This window comes from Egretta garzetta, unplaced genomic scaffold (assembly GCF_000687185.1).
Source record: "Egretta garzetta isolate BGI_Z169 unplaced genomic scaffold, ASM68718v1 scaffold536, whole genome shotgun sequence".
NCBI classification, from domain to species: Eukaryota; Metazoa; Chordata; class Aves; order Pelecaniformes; family Ardeidae; genus Egretta; species Egretta garzetta.
Genome location: NW_009260068.1, coordinates 1,291,284 through 1,313,894, shown reverse-complemented (window position 1 = coordinate 1,313,894; position 22,611 = coordinate 1,291,284). Strand labels below are relative to the sequence as shown.

The 22,611-nt window shown below is 43.7% G+C and overlaps 1 protein-coding gene across 4 annotated transcripts in view; it reads right to left on the bottom strand.

The window, feature by feature from the left end:
• MICU1 (mitochondrial calcium uptake 1) overlaps positions 1-22,611 on the bottom strand; it is a 108,278-nt gene that overhangs the window by 62,780 nt on the left and 22,887 nt on the right. For all 4 annotated transcript variants that reach the window (XM_035896645.1, XM_035896647.1, XM_035896648.1 and 1 more), the window contains 3 exons: positions 18,977-19,163; positions 12,343-12,505; positions 984-1,027 (listed from right to left, as the gene is read on the bottom strand). In XM_035896645.1, coding sequence (XP_035752538.1) covers positions 984-1,027; positions 12,343-12,505; positions 18,977-19,163 — 394 coding nt within the window. The remainder of the gene's footprint in view (positions 1-983; positions 1,028-12,342; positions 12,506-18,976; positions 19,164-22,611) is intronic.

Genomic DNA, 22,611 nt, shown 5'->3' with positions numbered 1-22,611 from the left:
TTTCCCTACTAAACACAAAACAAGACAGGGAACAGCACATGTACAGCCCACACTGTGTTTACATAAAGCTTTAAATGCATTTTTTCCAGTGTCCAGGCTTTCTGGAAATGCCTGACACTACATCACTCTGCAATGAAGGGATCAGACGCTGACTTCCGTTTGGAGAAAACAGAAGCTTTACTTTCAGATGATGCAGGTTGAAATGAAAATATTGCTAAAAGCTGGAGTACCATTATCTGCCCACGGTGATACAATAGAAAATATGCATCAAGAAGTCAATACAAGCTGCTAGTCCCAGGGCCAGAGCAGCCTTTACCATACTCCTTCATACCAGTTGGATTTATGGTGTGGTTAATTGGGTCTCTGGTTTGTGTAACAACAGGGAGGATGCTGCACGGTTCCACTGAGGCAGACAAAACTAGATCAGAGCGTGCTCAACATTTTACCAACACATATCGTGACAGCACAAACATCCAGAACAGTCATGTCCTGCTGTAGGAAAGACCTAGGGTTCAAAAGGGGAACAGAGTAAGGGTGTTTGATGGAGGGGGGCAGAGGAAATACATGCTTGGGATGCAGATAAGAACACAGAGTGTTTCCTTCCTTTAGGAATCTGGAGATGAGTCTGGAAGGGAAAGGTCAAGTGAGTTTTCCCCAAAACGGCGTAGCTCATCGAGCTCTCACAGTCATAAAGAAGCAGCAAGGAAACGTGATTACAACCTATAATCTCCTGGCCTACCACTATACAACAAGAGGTAATATATTTTGTCTGTAAACATTAACACACCTTTAAAAAAAGAAGTATTTCTCTCATTCACTGTCATTACATAAAACGTACTGCAATGCTACTGAACAGCAAAAGGCTCAGAAGAGAATAATTCAAATACTTCATTTAACTTACACCCACATGCAGGTAATAATTAAAGGACTCTAGGTTAAAAAAGCCATTAAGTAATATTCACTTAATAGTCTAATGTGCTCACCTTCCCATCATAGCGTTTCACTATAAACTGATCCAGGCCCAGGTCTGAAAGAGAAAAAAAAAAAAAAAAGATACTTCAAAAAAAGGCTCTTAAGAGTATAAAAGCAAGCATTTCTTGGGTTTTCTGTTTGAGTGGGGATTACAAAGTAAAATGCACCATCTGAATAACATCAGTGGAACGTATAAGGACAGAGAAGGAAAATTTTTGCCTTCGTGCATTTGTACTTTGTATTTTGATCATGAAAGACAACAAACTCGTAGCATCAGAGAAGAAAAACTCCTTCTAGTAGGGACAATAGGAGCCCAGCTCTCAGCATCTCTCAAGAGCCTGGAACACCCATCCCAAACCAGAAGATTTCTATACTATTACCAGGCAGACCTTTCGCCCGTGATGCCCCAGGTCCATGCATGTTCATAAAACTCTTACTTTGTTTCTAACAACACCTGAATGGTTCACAAGCGGAAAAACAAAGAATCGTTCCCATAATTAATTGGGATATTCCCAAAAAAATCCCAAACTTGTTCAAATTTTAGTATAGAGTTGCTCGTAAATAGGTTTTAAAGGGGGTAAGTTGTAGCTGCATTCATAAAAAGGTTAAGTGCTTTAGCTTGAAGGTTATTTTGGAGAACGCCAGGGAGAGGGGCTTTTTATACTAGTAAATTCAATCTCTCGTACCATCACAAAATGTTTTTTCTATCCTGAAGAGCGGGGGGGAAAAAAAATTCCTAGCATCTGCAGAGTTAAGGTACAGAGCTCTCAATCTAATCCGCAAGGCCTGGCAGCCTATATGTACACTGATGAATGCACATATAAGCAAGATGACAAAAATATTCAGGAAGATTAATTATCTGAGCTTTGCAATCCAAAGTTGGGAAGATGCATCCTGAGAGGAGATTAAGCAGAACTCAAACCGAGCGTTTCTAGTAATTCAGGAAGAGCATGGGCCGATTTTCGGTTCTGTGAAGAATAAAAGCCCTCAGCAGAGCTACGTCCCATGCATTTTCTGCCACTGTTTATGATAATTATCACATCCTCATTTCAATTTAAATTGGAAAAAAGACAGAAAAAATCAAAATAAACCTCTCCCACGCCTGCTGCGTCACCTGCTTGTGAAGGAGGATAATAAAACCCTTCCCTGTCTAATGGAAAGGTTCATAATGGTTACGCTGCAGAAAATGGAATTATTCATCGCTCCGGGATGAACCCCCTCAACCTTTCTGAACCAAAGCAGCTAAAACCCCTCCATCACCAATTTCAAAGGTCGAGGCAACTGTCAGAGGGCTTTCTGGATTTGTGAACATTCAAGCCAGAAAGCACCTTCTCAATATTTTGTGTGCCTGACAATAGAGTGAGAATTGCATATTCATACACATTTTCAGACTTTCATCGCCTTCTGAAGAATTTTGCCCTCCTCAAAGTTGTGGGTACAAATGCAGCACAGTAAGTATGGTCACGTTTAGAGGCAGGATTCATTTAGTAAGTGTGCTTATTTTACCAGAAACATGTTATCTGGTAGGAGCTCACCCCTGACCATCCATCTGGATGCTGACCACTAAGCTGAGCTTAGCGTGTCTCGTAATGAAGTCATTTCTCAAGCACACCTCCTGCTCTCGAGCCAGGAAATTGTGCTGTAAGACATAGCCCTGACAGCCCAACATTACACACGTACTCACGGAAAGCTAAAAAAGGACACAGGTTAAATATAGCAAGTGAAAATGTATCCTAATGGCAACTCCCCCCCCCTCAACTGGACACTACTATTGGGAAAGCAAATGGGTTTCAATGACGACCCAAAATGAATGGATGCTCGTGCAGCTGAACAGCAAGAAAAGATGAAATAACAACTGTTTTCTTTTATTTATAAAAAAAAAGAAATAGCATATCTATTTCTAAATATATAGAATATATATCTATATATATCACATAATTAATAATTTTATATATATGAGTCTGTATGTACATATAGAAAAGTTATTAAAACCAACCAAATGACGCCTAAAAAGGCAGAATACCAGTACCTATGCTAAAGGAAAAAGCTAATAATATAAATTTTGTGCTGTCTACAGATGTAACATGAGGTAGGGAAAAGAGGAGGGGAACTGGGGTATGACAGGAGGGGACTAAAAAGCACAAGAGTTAACAGCAATAGATTACAACGGTGATGGAGTCAACAAAAGAAGAATATGCTGGTGAAATCAGGAGTTTTGAACACAGGGTAATTTGCCTCCGGACTGGGGTTTGGTCCAGCCTCATTCACCTAAGCACGGAGACGTTTGTTTCCACGCATTTCCTCAATGGCTATGGCACATGACATAAAGACACAGGAAAACAAAACATCTGGGTAACCTGAAACTGTTCCTGTGTGGGACAGTGATGGACTTTGACATACACATAGCTTTTCTGTAACTGCATCCAAACCCTCGTGCCAGGTGTAGAAGCTGCCAGGTCTGTTTGGTTGGACTTGATGATCTTAAAGGTCTTTTCCAATCTAAACCGATTCTATGATTGTCAAGCTTAAAATCTCCAAGCATTTCATTATTTGCTGAAGAAACTGCTCACAGCACCGTAGCGGTTACAGAAATGTAGTTATCGTTACCTGTATCATGTCAGCCTCCTTCGACACAATCACATCTGACGAGAAGCAAATATATAACCTTGGTTATAGATTTTTCTCAGAGATCAGGGAGAGACATTTGTATGAAAATGCAGCACACAAATTTGTCACTTCTGCTGCTGCCTTTTTTCATGTCACTGTATCAGCACGCCCTGGAAGTCAGTGTTACCTACTGCAAGCACAAGCATACCTGTTCACACCAGCGTTTTACGCTCACCCTCTCCCCCAGCCATGCACAACGATATCCCCTCTGCTCTGCTGCATTAACTAAGCTGCACGCTTAAGTCCCTCTATGAAATTCCCCTTACCATAGCTCCCGACACAGTAAGCCAATTCAAAAGCCGATAAAGAGCATTTATATGTTCAAGGCGTACAGTTTTACTCAATACATTTTCCTTTTTCCAATAGAGTTTATTTTCTTTTTCATGGAACTTAGCTATGTGTTTTTCCACAAGTCTTTAATCTTGAAAGTTGACAAAAGGCAACCAAGAAAAAAGAGGGACTGTTGCCTGATGCTTTCTTCTTTCTTTACATTACATAAAAAACCCCAGAAAGCTTTTCCTCCAAGACGTTACAATAGGAATTCAGCGTTTGCGTAGGCCGGAGAGCTGGTGGCAACACTGCACGAATGCGGACAATCACAGCCGAACAAGGAAAGGAAAGAATGCCAGTTATTATATCTCTGTTATTCAAAAGACAGCATGCTAAGTTAAAGCTACTGCAGGATGGTCTGTAAGTGATACACTCATAAAACAAATATCCCCTGGCTGGGCTATTGCTGACGAGCTGCAGGAACACAAGCTAATTGGCATGTTTAATAGCAAAAAAGAGCTTTTCTACCTTTCACTGAAAAGCAGGGGCTGAAATACCGTTCTCCCAGAAATGGATTAAAGGATTTCCTTCAAGAGAGACAGTAATGAAATCCAGAAATCGTTTCAGCAGTTTTTGAAGCCTCCCCGGGACTGAAGGCAGCACAACGTGCGCCACGGCTACTCCAGATTGCACAGTGACCACCCAGAGCAGCTGGGCTTCAGTGCTTGTTTCTGCTCAAACAAACCCAGAGCCTTCATCATGACCTGCCCCAGAATACGTCTTTTATTTGCGTGAAACACTGCACAACACCTCACTGTTCACTACACATCTGGATTACTGAAGCCCCTTTTGCTCACCCAGCCACGGGTCCTGCACCAGCCGCTTGCCTTCAGCAGCGCCAACAGTGACCTGTTAACGATTTCCAAATTTGCTTGCCATAGCCAGCTTGCTTGTAATGTTTAAGCACCAGTATGTGTTACTCCTACAAATTCTGATACCACCTAAAGTACCATCAGGGGACCAAAAGGAACAGCAGCACTGCCGTGGAGTAGCTAAGCAAGCAGCATCGCTGTAAGTGTTAGATCAGACCAGACTGACACCACTTATCAATACTAAGAATAAAGGCCCCCACTCTTATTCATGTGATGGTACTTTCGTAGCACTCTAAAAATAAAAATGTTTCAAAATAAATCAAAATGACTTATGGTCACTGCCTGCCACAATGGGGAAAAGAGCGTGTTCAACAGCAGAGCCATATTTTCTGCATTTACATCTTTCTTTTGGGGCTGGGGAGGACATCTTAATGGAGAAGGAATTATTTATGTAAAGGAAAAAAAAAATCACAAAATAACCTGCTGTTACTCTTGTTCATCTCTAATAAAATCTAAAGTCAAGTGCTTATTGTATTTCTATTGATTAAGCGAAAACATACATGCCACAGATTCACTCAAAGGCAGGTAATCACCACACTTGATAAATACCTAAACAATTGCTAAGCTCTTCATGTTATCTTGTAAAAAAAAATAAAAATCCATGTGCAGCAGATTATAGATTGCAGTTTTAAAAAATATTTAACAAACGAGCTTCCAGACAAATGATTATATTATGCCAAGAATAATCTCAACTGTGAGCTGAGATCAATTATAAACCATCATGACTTCCTCTGGGATGCCAGCAGTTTTCCATAGATGGAAAAACCTTTTCAACTCTTTTCAGTCTTTCTATTCATGTCAGGTTTTTTCCACATTATTGGGTAACATTTATTCGTTACCTGCTTTTCCTTTCCCATTGCTTGATATGTAACATGGACTCTTTTCCTTGCAAGTAGATGAGCAAAAGGGCTAATTACCAAGACTGAAGAGCCTGCTAACTATGCATGCAACATGCTACATTACGGGAGGAGAAAACGCTGGACCAAGTTTTCCCCTCCAGAGCTGTAACCCAGCTTCTGATTTTTGTATGAGTATTTTCCCCTGAATTTAAAATGTAATCTGCAAGCAAACAGTAAGCTGCCCGAGATTTCTCAGGGGGCAACAATTTGTTGTGTTAAAGTCCAGAATTATTTTGTCCAAGGAACTGCTTTGCTCTCATCCATCTCCCTCTCCTCCAACAGGCAAGTCAGTCTCTACGAGATGTGCATTCATAACACAAAAGATCAGCCACACCAGCCTGCCATCTATACTGGAAGCCCTAATTATTTGTTCTGATGACTATCGCATAAGCATGCACTTCTCGCTTGCTCCTCCTCGGCTAGAGGTTCATGGGTTCTCATATCAGGCACGACAGGCTCAAAGGTAATCCTTGCTCAGGAATGACATTTTCACAGAAAAAAAACCCCACATCTATTCACCCTCCTGGTTCTGGAAGATAACCACCAAGTTACCTCCCCTTCTTACTCACACCCTTTCCCTGAAGACCCCTCCAGCAGATGTATTTGGGGGAGAACACAGAAACAAGTCCCCATCAAAAACCAGACGGCGAGTTCAGCACCTCTAGTTTCCTTCTGGGTCTCAAATACCCCAGTCGAACATTTTAGGGATCTGTACAAGCCTAGGGAGTCCTCCTCCTCCTCCCAGCCAGACCAGGTGAGTGCTTGTCACAGCTCATGGCTGCTAGTTCTACAGAAGATCAGATGCATATTTTACACACTTAGCTCAAAATAACAAATAATCACTCAAGCATTGCAACAACCCAGAACCCAGCTGGTGCTCAGCTGCTCATGAAGTCCAGACATAAAAAACAAAAACAAACTAACATTTAAAAACTGAGAACCAAGCTATACGGTCTGATCAAATCAGCAGGCATCAGCTCCATCCTTCACAGCTCCTCTCCTCCGACACCATCCTGTGCGCAGAGGCTGCAGGGGCACAGCTGCTGCTTTTGGCTGAGTTTTGACAGCATGTTCCCAGTTTCTTGCAGACAAAAAAAAAAAAAACAAACCCACCACCAAAAAACCACCAACCTCCCAGGGCATTTCCAAGACTTCAGATATTCGAGCTGCTGCAGAGCGTGGTGGATCTTGAAAGGCATCTTTCATGCAGTAGGAGTTTGGGTTAACCAGAGAGGTTAAAAGTGGGATTGAAGAGCAAGACTGCTTTGGATATAATCTGTCTTTGTTACAGCATGCTGTGGCTTTTTTTTTTTTTTTCCCCCCTCACTTCTTTTAATCCTTACTACAAAGGTTCAAAAACACCCTGGTACTGGCTTAGTCTGCCCCAGCCCCTTTTTAGTCCAGGATGCCCCAGAGTACTCACTTTCCCCAGGAAAACAATCAATGAAGAATGGAAACAGAGAAATTTGGGGAAATGGAGGGAACTCAGAGGCTAGGAAAGGGAGAATGACTTGGCAGGCCACCACCAAGTGGGTCTGTGCACTTGGGAACATTCATGTAGGCCATCAGCTCTGTAGGACTACGGAGAAGGTGGCAGCAACAACCTGCAAGCACCAGGCATGGCTATGGCTCCTGTGAAGTGTCATGGCTTCATACACCTTTTTCAGCAAAAGCCCATGCTGTCTTCAAAGATCTGCAACATCTAAACCTGTTTTTTTGCAAACCCTTACCCTTCCCACCAGAGGCTGAGAGGTTTTCAGCTGGTTTTGGGCTGGGGAACCAAGCCACCATCCCTGCTCATCCAGCCTTGGAGACAAGCTTCCTCCTGGGTACCAGAGGAGGTGGGAGGAAGAAACAACACAGGCCTGCAGGGAGCAGGTATCACTGCCCACGCTTCTGCTGGCGCTTGGACTTTCCAGATAGCATATAAAGAAATTTATTTATTTTTTTAAAACCGCTTCCAAGTTTAATGCCATTCTTTGGCTTATTCTGGCAGACACTTGCAAGCTCAGCAAGAGTGTGTTATACCTGAAGCACAGCTTGCCTACTTGGGAAAGATACAGCTGAAAGTTTTACTGAACTATTAAGAGAAAGCAATCTACAGGAGCTAATGAATTGGCATTCATTTTCCCCAATCTAGCAAAATGCAGTCTAGAATTCAGTTGATGCTTTACTGACAATAAATCAAACTTTTCCCCACCTGATCCATAACAATGAGTCAGGCATATGATACCTCACAGTGGATTAGTGGTTTAAAAATAAATACAAAAGGGTCTTAGATACCTCATTACTCCCTATCACATATATTCCACAGTATTTTCTCTCATAAAATAGCAGACACATTAACAAGTTACTCACTGAAATCACGATCTTGAGCATTTAGAGCATCCCCTGCCCTGCTCGTGTCTTGGACTGCTTACGCAGAACCATATTAATTCACAGGACCAGAAAGCGATTGCTTTGCCGCACAAACCTGTCAACAAATACTACTCATGGAGAACCTTGAGGTCAGTGGGACTGCAGAAAGTAATCCCCAATTCAGTTTTAGCATTAACCTATCTAACCAATATGATTACAGCTGGCTACATCACTGCCTGAAGGAGATTTCCACGGAGCGCTAGGTGCTACGTCACTACCCAAAGGAGGAACCACCCCGGGAAAAAGGCAGGATGCTCCAGTTCTGAGTGGAGGGCACACCAGAGTTGTGACTAAGGGAGAAATCAGCCCCGGCATTTCCCTACTAATCTATAATCTAGATTATCCTATGAGTCAGAAGTACCAAACAGACATAAATAAACTGGCCAGCAGGTAGCAGTCTTTGTCTTTAACTTCTGGTTTTAAAATCAGACCTATCTTTTTTTTTTTTTTTCTTTTACTACCAGCTTTTAAGACATTTGGGAGCAAGGTTATGGCTGCTTTGACTATGTCAGCCAGAAAAGGAAGGTCAAAGAAAGTGTATCCCCAGTGATGAGCAAGACTGGCAAACTGGTAACAACAGAGGAGGAGAAGGCTGAGGTACTCAACAACTTCTTTGCCTCAGTCTTCACTGGCAACCTCTCTTCCCACACCTCTCGAGCAGATGGACTACAGGATGGGGACTGGGGGAGCAAAGTCCCTCACACTGTAAGAGAAGATCAGGCTTGTGACCACCTGAGGAACCTGAACATACATAAGTCTATGGGACCCGACAAGCTGCATCCCAGAGTCCTGAGGGAAGTGGCAGATGTAGTTACCAAGCCAAGTGTTTTCCTCTTCTACTGCTCATTATGTACTAAAAAAACATTTACCACGATTGTCATGATGTACAGCACTCGTAAGGAACAACCATCCTAACAGCAGCAGCTTTGTCTAGAAGCAAGTCCATGATGGTAACGGTCCTCAAGACAGATTTTCAGTCCAGCAAAAAGTAAGATGCCCATGTTCCTGCTTTGCCTGCTGATGAGCAGCCAAAGCTCAATTTCCATCTCATTCCACTTTCCAAGAACACCTGTATGTATCACTAAGGCAATTTTCTTCCCTTATAGGCTGCTCTGTGTCACTGACTGGCACCATTTGCAGGCACTTAAAGACATAACAGGCTTCACCGGGCCACTAAAGCCACTCACCTAGCCAAGATAGTAATAGATACAGCAGAAAGTTAGAGGCTAAGACTGACAAATTATTTCCCATTAGTCACCTTCGCTTCTCTTCAAGGTAGGTGCTTTCTGAGCACTCTTCCACCCATCTTCTGTGCATACTTTCAAATGCACCAAGTACATATATTGCACAGAAGAAGTAAAAGAGAATCAAATGTGTTGAGATTAAACATGGGATGTTTTCTATTTTTAAGCTGGCTGACAAAAAAAAAAAAATACTTACATGGGAAGACTCACACTCAGCCAGGTGCTACTGCTTTTCAGATAACCAGTTCACAGAGCTTTAGACAGATAAGATGGTAACACACAATTTCAGCATCTACGAACATTATCTTCTGTTTATTGCTCAAACAACTTCTTCACTGAAGATGGAACCATGTCATTTACGTGAAAGCTACAGCCATCTTCAGGATTTGATGAAAACCTAAGTATCAATTCACCAACATGCTTTTAACCCTAATGTCAGGATTATTTTTTCTTCCCTTCTGCACACACTTCATATTGTTGTTTTCTAAGCATAAGTGTACATAGTATTTATTTAGCAGCTGTCACAGTTTCACAGTCTGTACATAAACCCCACACTCAAAAAGTTAACATGTGGAGGCTGAGGTTCTTCAGTAATGCCCACAGAGGGAAGAAGAGTTTTAATTTGACAAAAATCTGTTTGATTCTTTAAGATATACTGTGGGAGACCAAGAAACTCAATTTCCCACATCTCACCCAAAACACAAATCTCCTCCAAAGCAGAAGACAGGCAAAATCCTCCTGCTACCGCACAAAACCCAACCTCTTAGCAAATGCTCAGGACACAGCTTTCCAGACCAGAAAACACAGCATGTGCACCTGTATGTATCACTAAGGCAATTTTCTTCCCTTATAGGCTGCTCTGTGTCACTGACTGGCACCATTTGCAGGCACTTAAAGACATAACAGGCTTCACCGGGCCACTAAAGCCACTCACCTAGCCAAGATAGTAATAGATACAGCAGAAAGTTAGAGGCTAAGACTGACAAATTATTTCCCATTAGTCACCTTCGCTTCTCTTCAAGGTAGGTGCTTTCTGAGCACTCTTCCACCCATCTTCTGTGCATACTTTCAAATGCACCAAGTACATATATTGCACAGAAGAAGTAAAAGAGAATCAAATGTGTTGAGATTAAACATGGGATGTTTTCTATTTTTAAGCTGGCTGACAAAAAAAAAAAAAATTACTTACATGGGAAGACTCACACTCAGCCAGGTGCTACTGCTTTTCAGATAACCAGTTCACAGAGCTTTAGACAGATAAGATGGTAACACACAATTTCAGCATCTACGAACATTATCTTCTGTTTATTGCTCAAACAACTTCTTCACTGAAGATTGAACCATGTCATTTACATGAAAGCTACAGCCATCTTCAGGATTTGATGAAAACCTAAGTATCAATTCACCAACATGCTTTTAACCCTAATGTCAGGATTATTTTTTCTTCCCTTCTGCACACACTTCATATTGTTGTTTTCTAAGCATAAGTGTACATAGTATTTATTTAGCAGCTGTCACAGTTTCACAGTCTGTACATAAACCCCACACTCAAAAAGTTAACATGTGGAGGCTGAGGTTCTTCAGTAATGCCCACAGAGGGAAGAAGAGTTTTAATTTGACAAAAATCTGTTTGATTCTTTAAGATATACTGTGGGAGACCAAGAAACTCAATTTCCCACATCTCACCCAAAACACAAATCTCCTCCAAAGCAGAAGACAGGCAAAATCCTCCTGCTACCGCACAAAACCCAACCTCTTAGCAAATGCTCAGGACACAGCTTTCCAGACCAGAAAACACAGCATGTGCTCTCCTGCCTGTTGCCTGCCAAACCCCCACAGGTACCACAGCTGATGTGTTTCCCTGCAATCCGCAAGGAATTTGAAGCCAGCAGAGGCAAGTTCCACCCTGGCCAGCAGCCTCAGAGCTCAGCCAGGCACATGGGGCTGCCTGGACCCCTTTATTGGTAAGTTTTTCCTTGTCAAAGCATCTTCCTTTTGACGGATAATGAGCAGTTCTTAAAACGTTTCAGTTGAAGGTAATCTTTTACTAGTAAATACTCAAGAAAGTCACCTCATCTGCTCTTCAAGGGCTCACACCAAAAAGATCTACCATGCTGTAATAGCACTTCAGGCAACATGGAAAGGATCAGGCTTATTTCTGGTTTGGAGCGTGGAGATGGAATAGCCAGCCTCAGGAGGCGCTTTCTAGCCCTAGCAATCCTGGGTTCGAAGCTCCTAAGCAGCATACCATGACAGGATAGAGAGTAATGGTTTTAAACTAAAACAGGGTAGGTTTAGACCAGATATAAGGAAGAAATTCTTTACAATGAGGGTGGTGAAAAACTGGAAGGGGCTGCCCAGGGAGGTAGTGGAGGCCCCAACCCTGGAAACATTCAAAGCCAGGTGGGCCAGGGCTCTGAGCAACCTGATGTGGTTAAAGGTGTCCCTGCTCCTGCAGGGGGGTTGGACTGGGTGACCTCTAGGGGTCCCTTCCAACCAAAAACATTCTATGATTCTATACCATGACCAACACTTCTAAATCTGAATGATCACCGGTATTTGGCATCACCACACCACTGCCAGTCAGCCGGGTTCAAGCTGGCATGGACACGTTGCAGGCTCTGCTGGAGAGATGAGCATGCCTCCTGCACGGCTGCACTGGTACCTTTCTGCCCCACTCCTGTATTCATTGTATCTCCATTGTCCTTCCACGCATTGCCGTAACGCGTGGATTGAGAACACCACTTTTTTTGACTGTGGCAGCACCCTAATCAGACAGCAACCTCCCTTTTGTGCCATACCTCTCAACATAATGAGAAAGACAATACCCAACAACATAACTGTTTGATGGGAAATACAAGCATCAGGTGAGTAGAGACCAGAGAGTTTATTTCCCTTTGCTGTATTGGTTTCTCCAATTACGACACACATATCACTTACTTTCTGGCTGTTTTTCATTAGGTGTTATTGATCTCACGAAATCCTGCGGTGTCATAAAAACCTCTGATTCACCATGCTCGTTTATTACTTTCAAAGTGGCGAAGTATCTGAAGATTTTGTCCGGCGTGGAGTAGGCTCTGATCCTGTTCTCGTATTCCATCACCTGGAAATGAAATTTAGCCAGCATTAGGCATGCATGGTTCCTCCCCCCAACACCTACATTAGCACCTTAGTCCTCTGAAGGTTTTGCCACATGACAACAAAGTTGTGTGCAGCCACACAACACTTGAAAGAAAAAATGCTGAAAGGGTCAAAATTCCTCCTATCCTCAGCCTTTGAACTACCAGGAATATTGGAAGTATCAACTCCTCATGTCCCAGAATTAAGAACAAACACTAGAAATCTTTACTATTGATAAGTTTTGACTCTTCATCATGGCAGAGAAAAAAACAAAAATTAGCAAAATCCCTGAAGGCACTTTTAAACATGAACATAAAAAAGCACTAGTATCACATCGGTAAATCTAAAGCAGCTCAACATTTTAACCACAGCGTTGAAGGGTCTGATTTATGATTAATAAATGAATTAAAAGAAAAGTCTTGGAGAGCTGGGAGAGACCTTTACTTTCAAAGGAGTCTTGGAAAAAACTACTTGGAGCTGCAGCTGGTTGCTCAGTCACTCAACCTCATTTTTTCCTCTTTTCTATCACATTGGCAATACTCTGCAGAAACATTCTTTACTCAATCTTCTTCTCCCCACCAATCTGCCACTTGCTAACTCTGCCAGCAGTGATTATTTTGTACCTAGAACTGTTTTCCCCAACACACAGCTAGAATTAATCAAAGAGGACAGAAAGCTTTCATAAACAAAAATCACAACATAGGGCCACAAGGGAGGAAAAAGGCACAAAGACCAACACTTCATCATGTGTTACAGCAGAAAACTTTCCTTCTTAGTTCAGCTTTTTATTCCTGCATTATACACGATGTTTAACAGCCCATAATGTACTCAAAACCTTCAGTACTTCTGGCCAAGAGCCACAGGAGGGAAAAAAACTGACAACCGACGATCTGCTGGAAGAGAACAGGCAAGATCAAGGATACTGCCAAGGCATCTGTAGATCATTTATGGCTTTGGTCCTGTTTCAGCCTTGTCCTTTAACTCGAACAACTTCTCCACCCTGATGTTTATCAGAAAGAAAACACCCTCTCTGATTTTTCGTATTTCTAGGATAAAACAAGCCAAAGGCTTTTAATCCCCCAACCCAGGCTTGGGTGAAGTAGCTAGGGAAAGCAGAGCCTCTCTCCTCTACACTTGTTCCAGCTCAGCTTTCCCACAAAGGCAACCAGGGGACAAGCAACACGTGGCAGAAGGTCCTACTGATATGGCTTTGACATTATCTAAAGCATTCTCCCTATTCTTCTTCACATCACCATAGCTGTTTTATAATCAACCCCACCAGGAACACAGAAATGTCCTTGTGTCAACCAATACAACCAGCTCCCTCTTTCCTGTAGCCACCTGCACTACTCCCTTTTGTTATTAGCCTTTGCACCGAGAATCAAACTTCATCCCATTTTTATTGCTTCAGTCCACAGGGTCCTCCAAAGATAAGGGCACTGGATCAGAGCGATTGTTCTGCTGCAAAGTTACAAGTCTCCATCTGTCAGCCGAACCACAGCACAGGACATCACATGCTTCCCCAGCTCAAGCTAGCTGCAAAGCTGCACGCGTCTTTGCCTACAGCTCCCACCTGGCAGGCGGTAGCCGGTTATGCCAAAGCAATCTTTTGGCTTGTGATTGCAAGCCCGTATCTCACTCCTTCCTGTAGCATGACCTGACCTCATTACAATAAACACCCCGCCCAACTTGATAAGCCAAAGCCCATAGTGAAGTACTTTTACCTTTGAGCAAGATAACTAAAACCAGCTACAGGGTCAAGCCCAGGACTGGAGCCCAGAGCAGACGCCGCAGACCAACGGCTCCCTCCATCCGTGACACCCTTTCAACACAGCCTTCTTTCTAGTGAAAACACTCATCTGCCTGGGACTTTACATTACTCCTGATTTTCCAAGCCAGTGACTTTGGGCACAGCAATTTTTCCACGTCTCCATTCAGATCCATGCCACACCTTCAAGTCCACCAAGGATCATCACTTGCAACAAAAGCAAAGCGTCCATTTACTATGTGGCCCTTTCCTAGGTCATTTGCCATCCCATCTTCTATCCATTGCACGCTGCAAAATGAAAAGCTCCTCACGAGGATACAATTTTGAACACGCAACTCTAGAGCAGGGAGGGTCAGTCTGTTGCTCAAAAGCCATGTACGGCTCCTAAAGCCATGTGGCATGGCTCACAAAAGCCTAACAACGACACAGGCTAAAACCAGGTCTCGTGTCTCAGCGTTGCAGCACAACCCCACACAGATCTGCAAACCCAGAGGTTTGTCCCCGTGCACTCTGTGGTTTCACGAGAAATATGGAAGTGGTTTGGGGCTTCCCCTCCTCCAACAAAAGCAGCTGAATGCCCTTGCAAAGATAAGGCCTAAGGGTGCAGCAAGCGGCGAGCTCATAGCCTCATGTTGCATTAGGTCTCAGAGCAGTATCAGATAGCAAAATGGGAAGTTAAGGATTTTTAATGATCATCTCCTGACACTGTCTGCCATGTCTGGAGAAGAGAGCTAAGCTGACCTACCATCTCCATGAAAGCCCAAAGCAGCCCCCTCTTAAGCCCACTGCAGCATAAGGAATAGGTGTTATCTCTTAAGCTATTTGAGTTTCAGATCCGGAAGGGAACGTGATTATGTACAGCTACTCACAGTTTCGTGGGAAGCTACCACTAGTTTTAATTACTTGCAACCCTTTGAGTTTCAGCAATTAGCCACGACATACACAAACTCTGCAATCCACAGGACAAATAAATTTGTGAAAAATTATGAGGAAGAACAGTCTTGAGTAACTCACGATCTAGACAAAAAAAGTAGAATCTAAAGCGCTCGTTTAGTATCTCACAGGCTGTTTTCATCGCAACCATAGTGACACTTCCTCAAACTTCCCTGTGAGAGGCCAGCAAATGCAGCGACACTTCTTTTCCCTTTTGCCCACAGTTGAACTCAAAATTACCTCATTTTTGCTAACATCATCTAATCAGCTGGCAAAAACTAACAAATATGCTACAGCCCATCTCTCTCAACTTCAAGACTGGCCTGAAGGTGTAGCCAGATCAAGAAGGGAACAGCCAAGAGACCCTACAAACAGGAACAACTCACTTATTCAAGACCAGGTGCTAAACACAAAGTGGGCAGCAATATGGGCGCCCCGATCTCTCCACACAAATGCAGAATTAAAAAGCACGTGTGTGTGCATGTACTCGGGTGTACACACCACCATTTGTGAGGTTTTTTTACACTACTTCTAAACAACCTGGACATAAAATCATCCCAGCCAAGTCTCTCCTCCCACGACCTCTCACTTATGAAATACTCCAAAATACCTTCCTGGCAGAGCGTGCACCCAGGCAGCTGCCTTCCCCCAGTACGCACCAGCCCTCAACGCAGTGGACACCAGCCAAAAACTCTCATCCTACCCCCAGAACTGCAGCCCCATGTAATCTCCAGAAAGATATAGAGTCCCTTTTCGGCATTTATTAATAGAGTAGGTACTGGAGGAGAAAGATGAGCAAGTAATCCCTATTCCTCTACAAAAGCAAAGCTGCTGCTGAGACAGTCAATGTTTATGCTAAGCCTCAAGTTAAAAGGAAAAAAATTAAATCCTGTGCAGACATGAAAATAAAGCTCTAAATTAACATCTCTATTCACTTCCAGAGCATCACCAGGGCCTCCCTGACCGCGTGGCAGAACGGGAACTCTGGCAGTCCAGCTCCACTGCACACATCTTAGCAGGGTAAATTAATTAGGATGTATTTTCTTTGGGTTTCCTACTGTAATGCACACTAAAATGAAGTCTTAGCACAACTAACACTCCTAAGGCAGCATACCTGCAGGATCCAGCAAATACTGCAAGTGGATCTGGATAAAGCAGTTCCAATGCTGCATGCAAACTCTTTTAGCAAATTAACTAACATCAGCCCACCCACCACCATGTATTACCACTCATTAGCCTTCAAACTATAAGAGCACTCAAACAATCTTTTCCTTTCCACCCTTATGCACTCAGGACCTACACGTTGCATAGGCTGCAAGACAACACATACCCCGGAACCAGCCACACACGAGCCCAGCCCCAGCAGATGCCAAGTGATTTGTATTTCAACTTCCTCTGCACTGAATCACTACCCAAAATAGCAATGTCATGCGTAATTTATTATTTCACCACTAATCATCAACTTCATTAAAAGCAACATTGGGATAACAAACAAGTCTTAAGCACTTTCAATTAAGCTTAATTTTTTTCTCAAGGAAAACCCCACACTATTTTCAATTCATTATGGGACGAGTTGGAAAGGGTTTTTACTGTGGGTTTTGCTGTTTATTTTTTTAAAATCACACGGAAGAGTCAGGAACTCCCTAGCTGCTAGACAACTGATTAGGGGAGCAGCACATCCTGTGAGCAGCCCTGATTTTGAGCCGGGAGCCGGGGCACACCTTCTTCTGTCATCTGAGCTGGACACATTCAAACATACCTCCTGAGATGACTCACTAGGGCAACTGCTGATCAAACACCAAGCCCACAACCGAGCCGCTTGAACTTTACCACTGAACCCAGCACCTGGGAGACTACCAGTTGCATCCTGCATTAAACAAAGCAAAATCAACACTGGCATTCAGGTCACAGAAGGTACATTCCATCTTAAGGGTGGAGAGAAAAGGGCTTATGTTGGCAAAAAGGTTGAGAGATCCATTTTAAACAGTGCTCTCCCCACTGAAATTGCTGGTCCCGTGTCGAGCACTGTAGGAGGAAGGCAGGCTGCTGACTGAGACGGGATCCAGGCTGCACATAGTTCCCACTGGACCTCTGGGGCACCCTCCACGCTTGGCTCGTGTCTCATTTGGAAAGTGTGGCCACATTCCTCCCTCCCTAGTATGGGAAGGAAAGAGTTGGTCAACATAGGCACTTCTCCTAACAACTGGAATAAAAGTCCTCGCTTGCAAAGAAACATTCTCTGGCTCCCCTAGCCAGAAGCAACCAGCCACGTAAGACAAAAATCAATCATTACGTCTCCTGTATCAACAAATGTTCTTTTTTAAAAGTAAGACCGTGGATGAAGGTGGATCATTTCTTTGCTCTTTGCAACCTGCCTCCATCTGCTGACACTGGAAAAAATAACCCGCTTTTCTTGAGTGGTACTGGCAAGAGTTGAAGTTTTGCTGAAGCTGTCAGAGCACCTGACACCCAGTTGCCAGGAAAATTAGCAGAAGCCGAGAACCCATGTTCCTGGACAATTCTGAATATCTCAGTGTAGTATCTTACAACATAACTTCACTGAGCTGCCACCAGCATGTCACAACAGGGAGAGTTTGGAGCCCCAAATACCACAAGGCACCTGAAATTTCAAGTTGCATAACCTACTCTAACCAAGAACAGAACATGATTCAGCAACTACCAATGAAACAGTTCTTAATTTTTTATGAAAAGCTGTTAAGCTGCCATATACGACCATCCACAATTTAACAGCTAATGAGATGCAGCCTCCAGGATACGGACTTCAAAAAAATTTATCAGAAGCAAATCATACAGAAAGGAATTGTGAAGAACATATACTCCTGCTCTCCTCTCCTCTTTGGCACTGCAAAGATATTAAATCATCAAACACAGCCCAATAAAACCGACACCCAGACAGGTTTAAAAAAGTAAAATACTGCTGTCTGCCAAGTCTCAGTTACGGGACTCTCCATCAGACCAAATCGTACATCTTGTAATAACAGTGGTTACAGATAGTACCAAACTAGTTGTCAGACAGTTCTGAGGAGCTCAAAGCTCTGAGGCTTGCCCAACAGTGAAGGCAGGTCACAAGCTGACAATATAGTTCATCACTCGAGCCTTCCTCCTCTTGAAAATGTGTCTGACATGAAAATTAAATAGGCATAAGCATCAAGAGAGACAGGACTAACAGTGAATAGGGAGCAAGGGTGTATTTCAACAACTACGCTTACACGGAATAATTAAAGGAAAAATTAAAGTACGCCTTTGCTATAACCCTCCCTTACACACTCATCCTGTACTTCTTCCAACATACACTGTGTATGTTTACAGGCAAATGGATGGACTCAGAGACACCAATGCTGGATGCCCTAGATGGTTTTAAAGCTTTTGCACCGATTCCCAACATTGCACGCACCATCCTAAGAGCCATCAAGGCAGGAGCCTTGATTTCTCAGCAAGCTGCTTCTTGAACATCCAGCATCCAGCTGGAGATGGGAGAAGATCTCCATTTCAGTGGATCAGTGTACTGCGCTCTCCAAATAAACAAGTCTCAACCTAAAGAAACTCCAGGTATCATGCCAAGAAAGTAGTTTCCCAAAACAGCAAGGTCCCTTAGAAAACAAAGACAAGTACAGAGCAAAAGCCAGACTCCATATGCGTGCTGTACCACAATCTGAATAAAGTGTTCTGCAAGTTTTCTCCCTTTTTTCACTGCAGCGCAACGGCTGCAGGTGTAACACACAAGTTTGGTACCTTACGGTCCCTGAACCCAGAACGCTTCTTCTTCTTCCCTTCCGGCTGAGCCTCCTCGTCGCCCGATGCAACAGCCTTTCTACCCTCACTGCCGCTGCTCTCCTCCTCCTCCTCCTCGTGCTTCACCTTCTCGCTTGGCTCTGTCCTTGGATTGTGTTTTACAGAGGACGAGTCTTCTGCATAGGCCCTGTACAAGGGAAAAGAAAACATCGGTTCAGGAAATTATTGAGAGGGGTGCTAAGGCTACGAAGATGGCCCTACAAGGCTCTCCCCGAATGAAACACTCGTTACAGTTCAGCATGGAGGACTGCAAAGCAAAACCAAAGAAGCGATCAGTCTCCTTGGAATACTGTGTGCTTTTCCATGCTGTAATCAGATTTCCACTCCCCCACCCCAAAACCCAAACTAATAATCACAGTAAGTTCTCCCAGCCCAGGAACGCCAGAGCAAATCACTCAGTGAATTATCATACCCTCTCCCAAAAACTACACATGCAAGAAAGATTGGGAAGGGCATACCATAGCCTCCTCTAGGATTAAATTCCACCCCCGCTCCCCCCTAAAAGATTTATATTAAACTGATAGAAATGTGCTTTACCATCAGCGCTGCAGGACTCAGAAAGAATAGCCTCTTTGTTTCAGCTCAACTGATTTATTTTCTATCTCCAGCAGGTAACAGGCTGTTTTATTTCCCTCTTCCACCAATGACTCTTCTAAACTCGAGTGCTAGGGGATTCGTGACAACAAAAACCAGAGTTGTTTATCCTCAAGCTGGAAATACAACGCTGGCAAAGCAAAGGACCCCTGTCCCTTGCTGTTCAAATATAAACATCTTCAGCGACCCCGTTTCTAGGCCAAGACTCAATACTCAAAATCACTCAGTCTAAGCCATGAGCAACTCACAGAACTGCAACAGGCAATAGGGTGGTTAAATAAAAAGCAGGATAAATCCATAAGCCAAACAATGCTATGGCTTTCCTACGCTTTACTTGTAAAACGGTTTATAACCAGACAGAGCTCAGACCACATTAACATCAGTGAAATTATAATCTCTAAGGATACTTTAACATGTCACAAGCAACAAAGCAAATGGTTTGACAAAATTATTTCCCTTTCTAAAGGACTTAAACAGCTGATGCAAACATCCTAGCTTGTCTGTAACTTAAGCAAAGCTGCCTTTGTGTTGCATTCCTGGTGATTTATTTTGGACTAATCACAGGGTACGGGGCTCACACACAGTTAGGTACCACTCATTAGCCAGCAGCCTTCAGGTACAGGCTGGTACTTTGGTACTCCCTGTTTATTGCGAACACAGTCATTTACAGCTGCAGGAGTCATTCAAAAAAGGCTGCCTTGGAAGAAAAACAAAACCAAACCAAGGTTTTTGAACTCTCCCAGGCTCTAAGCAAAAGGCTACACATATTTCATCCTACCAGTTTCCTGGAAAACACAGATGTGGTAATGTAAAATTGAGCAGAGAAGAGTCTGTGCCTGTCTCCCCAGCAATACCAGCTTTACAGCAATCTCAGCGCATCATCTTCCAAAGAGAAGGGAGGGTAGGTGCTCCTTCAATTAATTTAAATGCTACCAAAATAAAAGACAACTCACTGCTTACCAACGTCCAATAGTTCACTAACAGTCACTGTACAGGATAAATTGGGAAAGGCTAAAGAACTCAAATCCTTCCACAGTACTGGCACGAAACAAGAATTTCTATTATTCTAGAATAAACTCCCCAAAAGCACACTTAAGAATAGAGTGAGTCACGATAAAAGCAAATTAACTTTTGTTCTTATTGCGATAACTACTCCATGCAAAATGGAGTCTAACACGCCAGCCTTTCTTTTCTGAAAAGGTCCTGAGCCTTTATCTGCCAATACATCTTCTTAAGTCATACAGCAAACCATCATCTTTAAGACCTCCACTGAACCAAACTTTCTGAGACAGGATCCAAACCAGAGTCCTCCATGAGCATCCTAAGATAGGGAAATTATCTTCCCAGAAGAGCCAGGCAGCTGATCTGTCTCTTGGAGCATGAAGTCCACGCTGGCACCTCTCCTGAAGCCTTTCCTGAAAGTTTAATCAGCACTGCCACATCCTTGTGGAGTTGTGGTTTTGGCTGATAACGCAGTTTGCTAGAATAAGCTGTTGCCAGCTGAGGCTACAACAGCAACGTTGACAAGGAAAGCCCTTGTGTAGGCAGGACACCAGTCTTAAGTAGCTCTGAGAGAGTCTCTTGGGAAAGGGTCCTGGGGACAGAAGAGCAGTAGGAAATGGCCTATCTATAGAACCAAGCCAGTCTGTATGAACCATGCCAGAGAACAGCTGTATCAGTGAAGATTTGCTCCTGTAATGCTTGACTGACAGCTAGCAAACCAGGGAAGGGATAGATGAAATTCAAAAATCAAACATTTTCAGCAAATCCTACACATTCCTTCAATCCATCAGGCTGTCAAGCCAGTCGGCTGCAGCAACACAGACATAGGCTGTTTGAATACAGTCAGCTTTTCTTCCCCCTCTAGTTTATCTAGGCAATTAACTCTGCTCTACCATTAGATCACCTTCCCAGCATACAAGCAAAATGGGCTGTGAGAATAAAAGCAGAACTTGTAGTCTGCTTCTCAAGCAAGGTTTTAAACAGTACCTGCTATTCCTCACCTTCAGGCCACAGTCCAAACTACTCTCTGAATCAACCATTGAATGGTCCGCTCTCTATGTACACCTACTACTCTGTGTTTTTTACATCCTGCACAGCCATCCTCTGTTGAAATTCTTGGCTTCCAACAGCTGCAACTTCCATACTGTGCCCACATAAAGGAGTCTTTCAATGCAGATGTCAGAGTGGAAAACCCCCATAGCTCCAGAAACATCCACCCTGCTGGCCTGCCATCAGCAAATGTAGGCTCTCCACCTCCTTTTTTGATGAGACTGACATTCCAATGGCATGCTGTTGCTGGGTAAAGAACTGGCTGGATGGCCGGGCCTGAAGGGTGGTGGTAAATGGAGTTAAATCCAGTTGGCAGACAGTCAGAAGTGGTGTTCCCCAGGGCTCCATGTTAGGGCCAGTTCTGTTTAACATCTTGATCAATGACCTGGATGATGGGGTTGAGTGCGTCCTCAGCATGTTTGCAGATGACACTATGCTGGGTGGGAGTGTTCATCTGCTGGAGAGGAGGAGGGATCTGCAGAGGGACCTGGCCAGGCTGGATCCATGGGCCCAGGTCAACTGTATGAGGTTCAACGAGGCCAAGGGCCGGGTCCTGCACTTCAGTCACAACAACCCCACGCAGTGCTACAGGCTGAAGAGTGGCTGGAAAGCTGCTTGGCAGAGAGGGACTTGGGGGTACTGGCCAACAGCCGACTGAATATGACCCATCAGTGTGCCCAGGTGGCCAAGAAGGCCAATGGCATCCTGGCTTGTATAAGGAATAGTGTGGCCAGCAGAGCCAAGGAAGTCATCCTTCCCCTGTACTCAGCATTGGTGAGCCTGCACCTTGACTACTGTGTTCAGTTTTGGGCCCCTCACTACAAGAAAGACGTTGCATTGCTGGAACATGTCCAGAGGAGAGCCACAAAGCTGGTGAGGGGTCTGGAGCACAAGTCTGATGAGGAGCGGCTGAGGGAACTGGGGTTGTT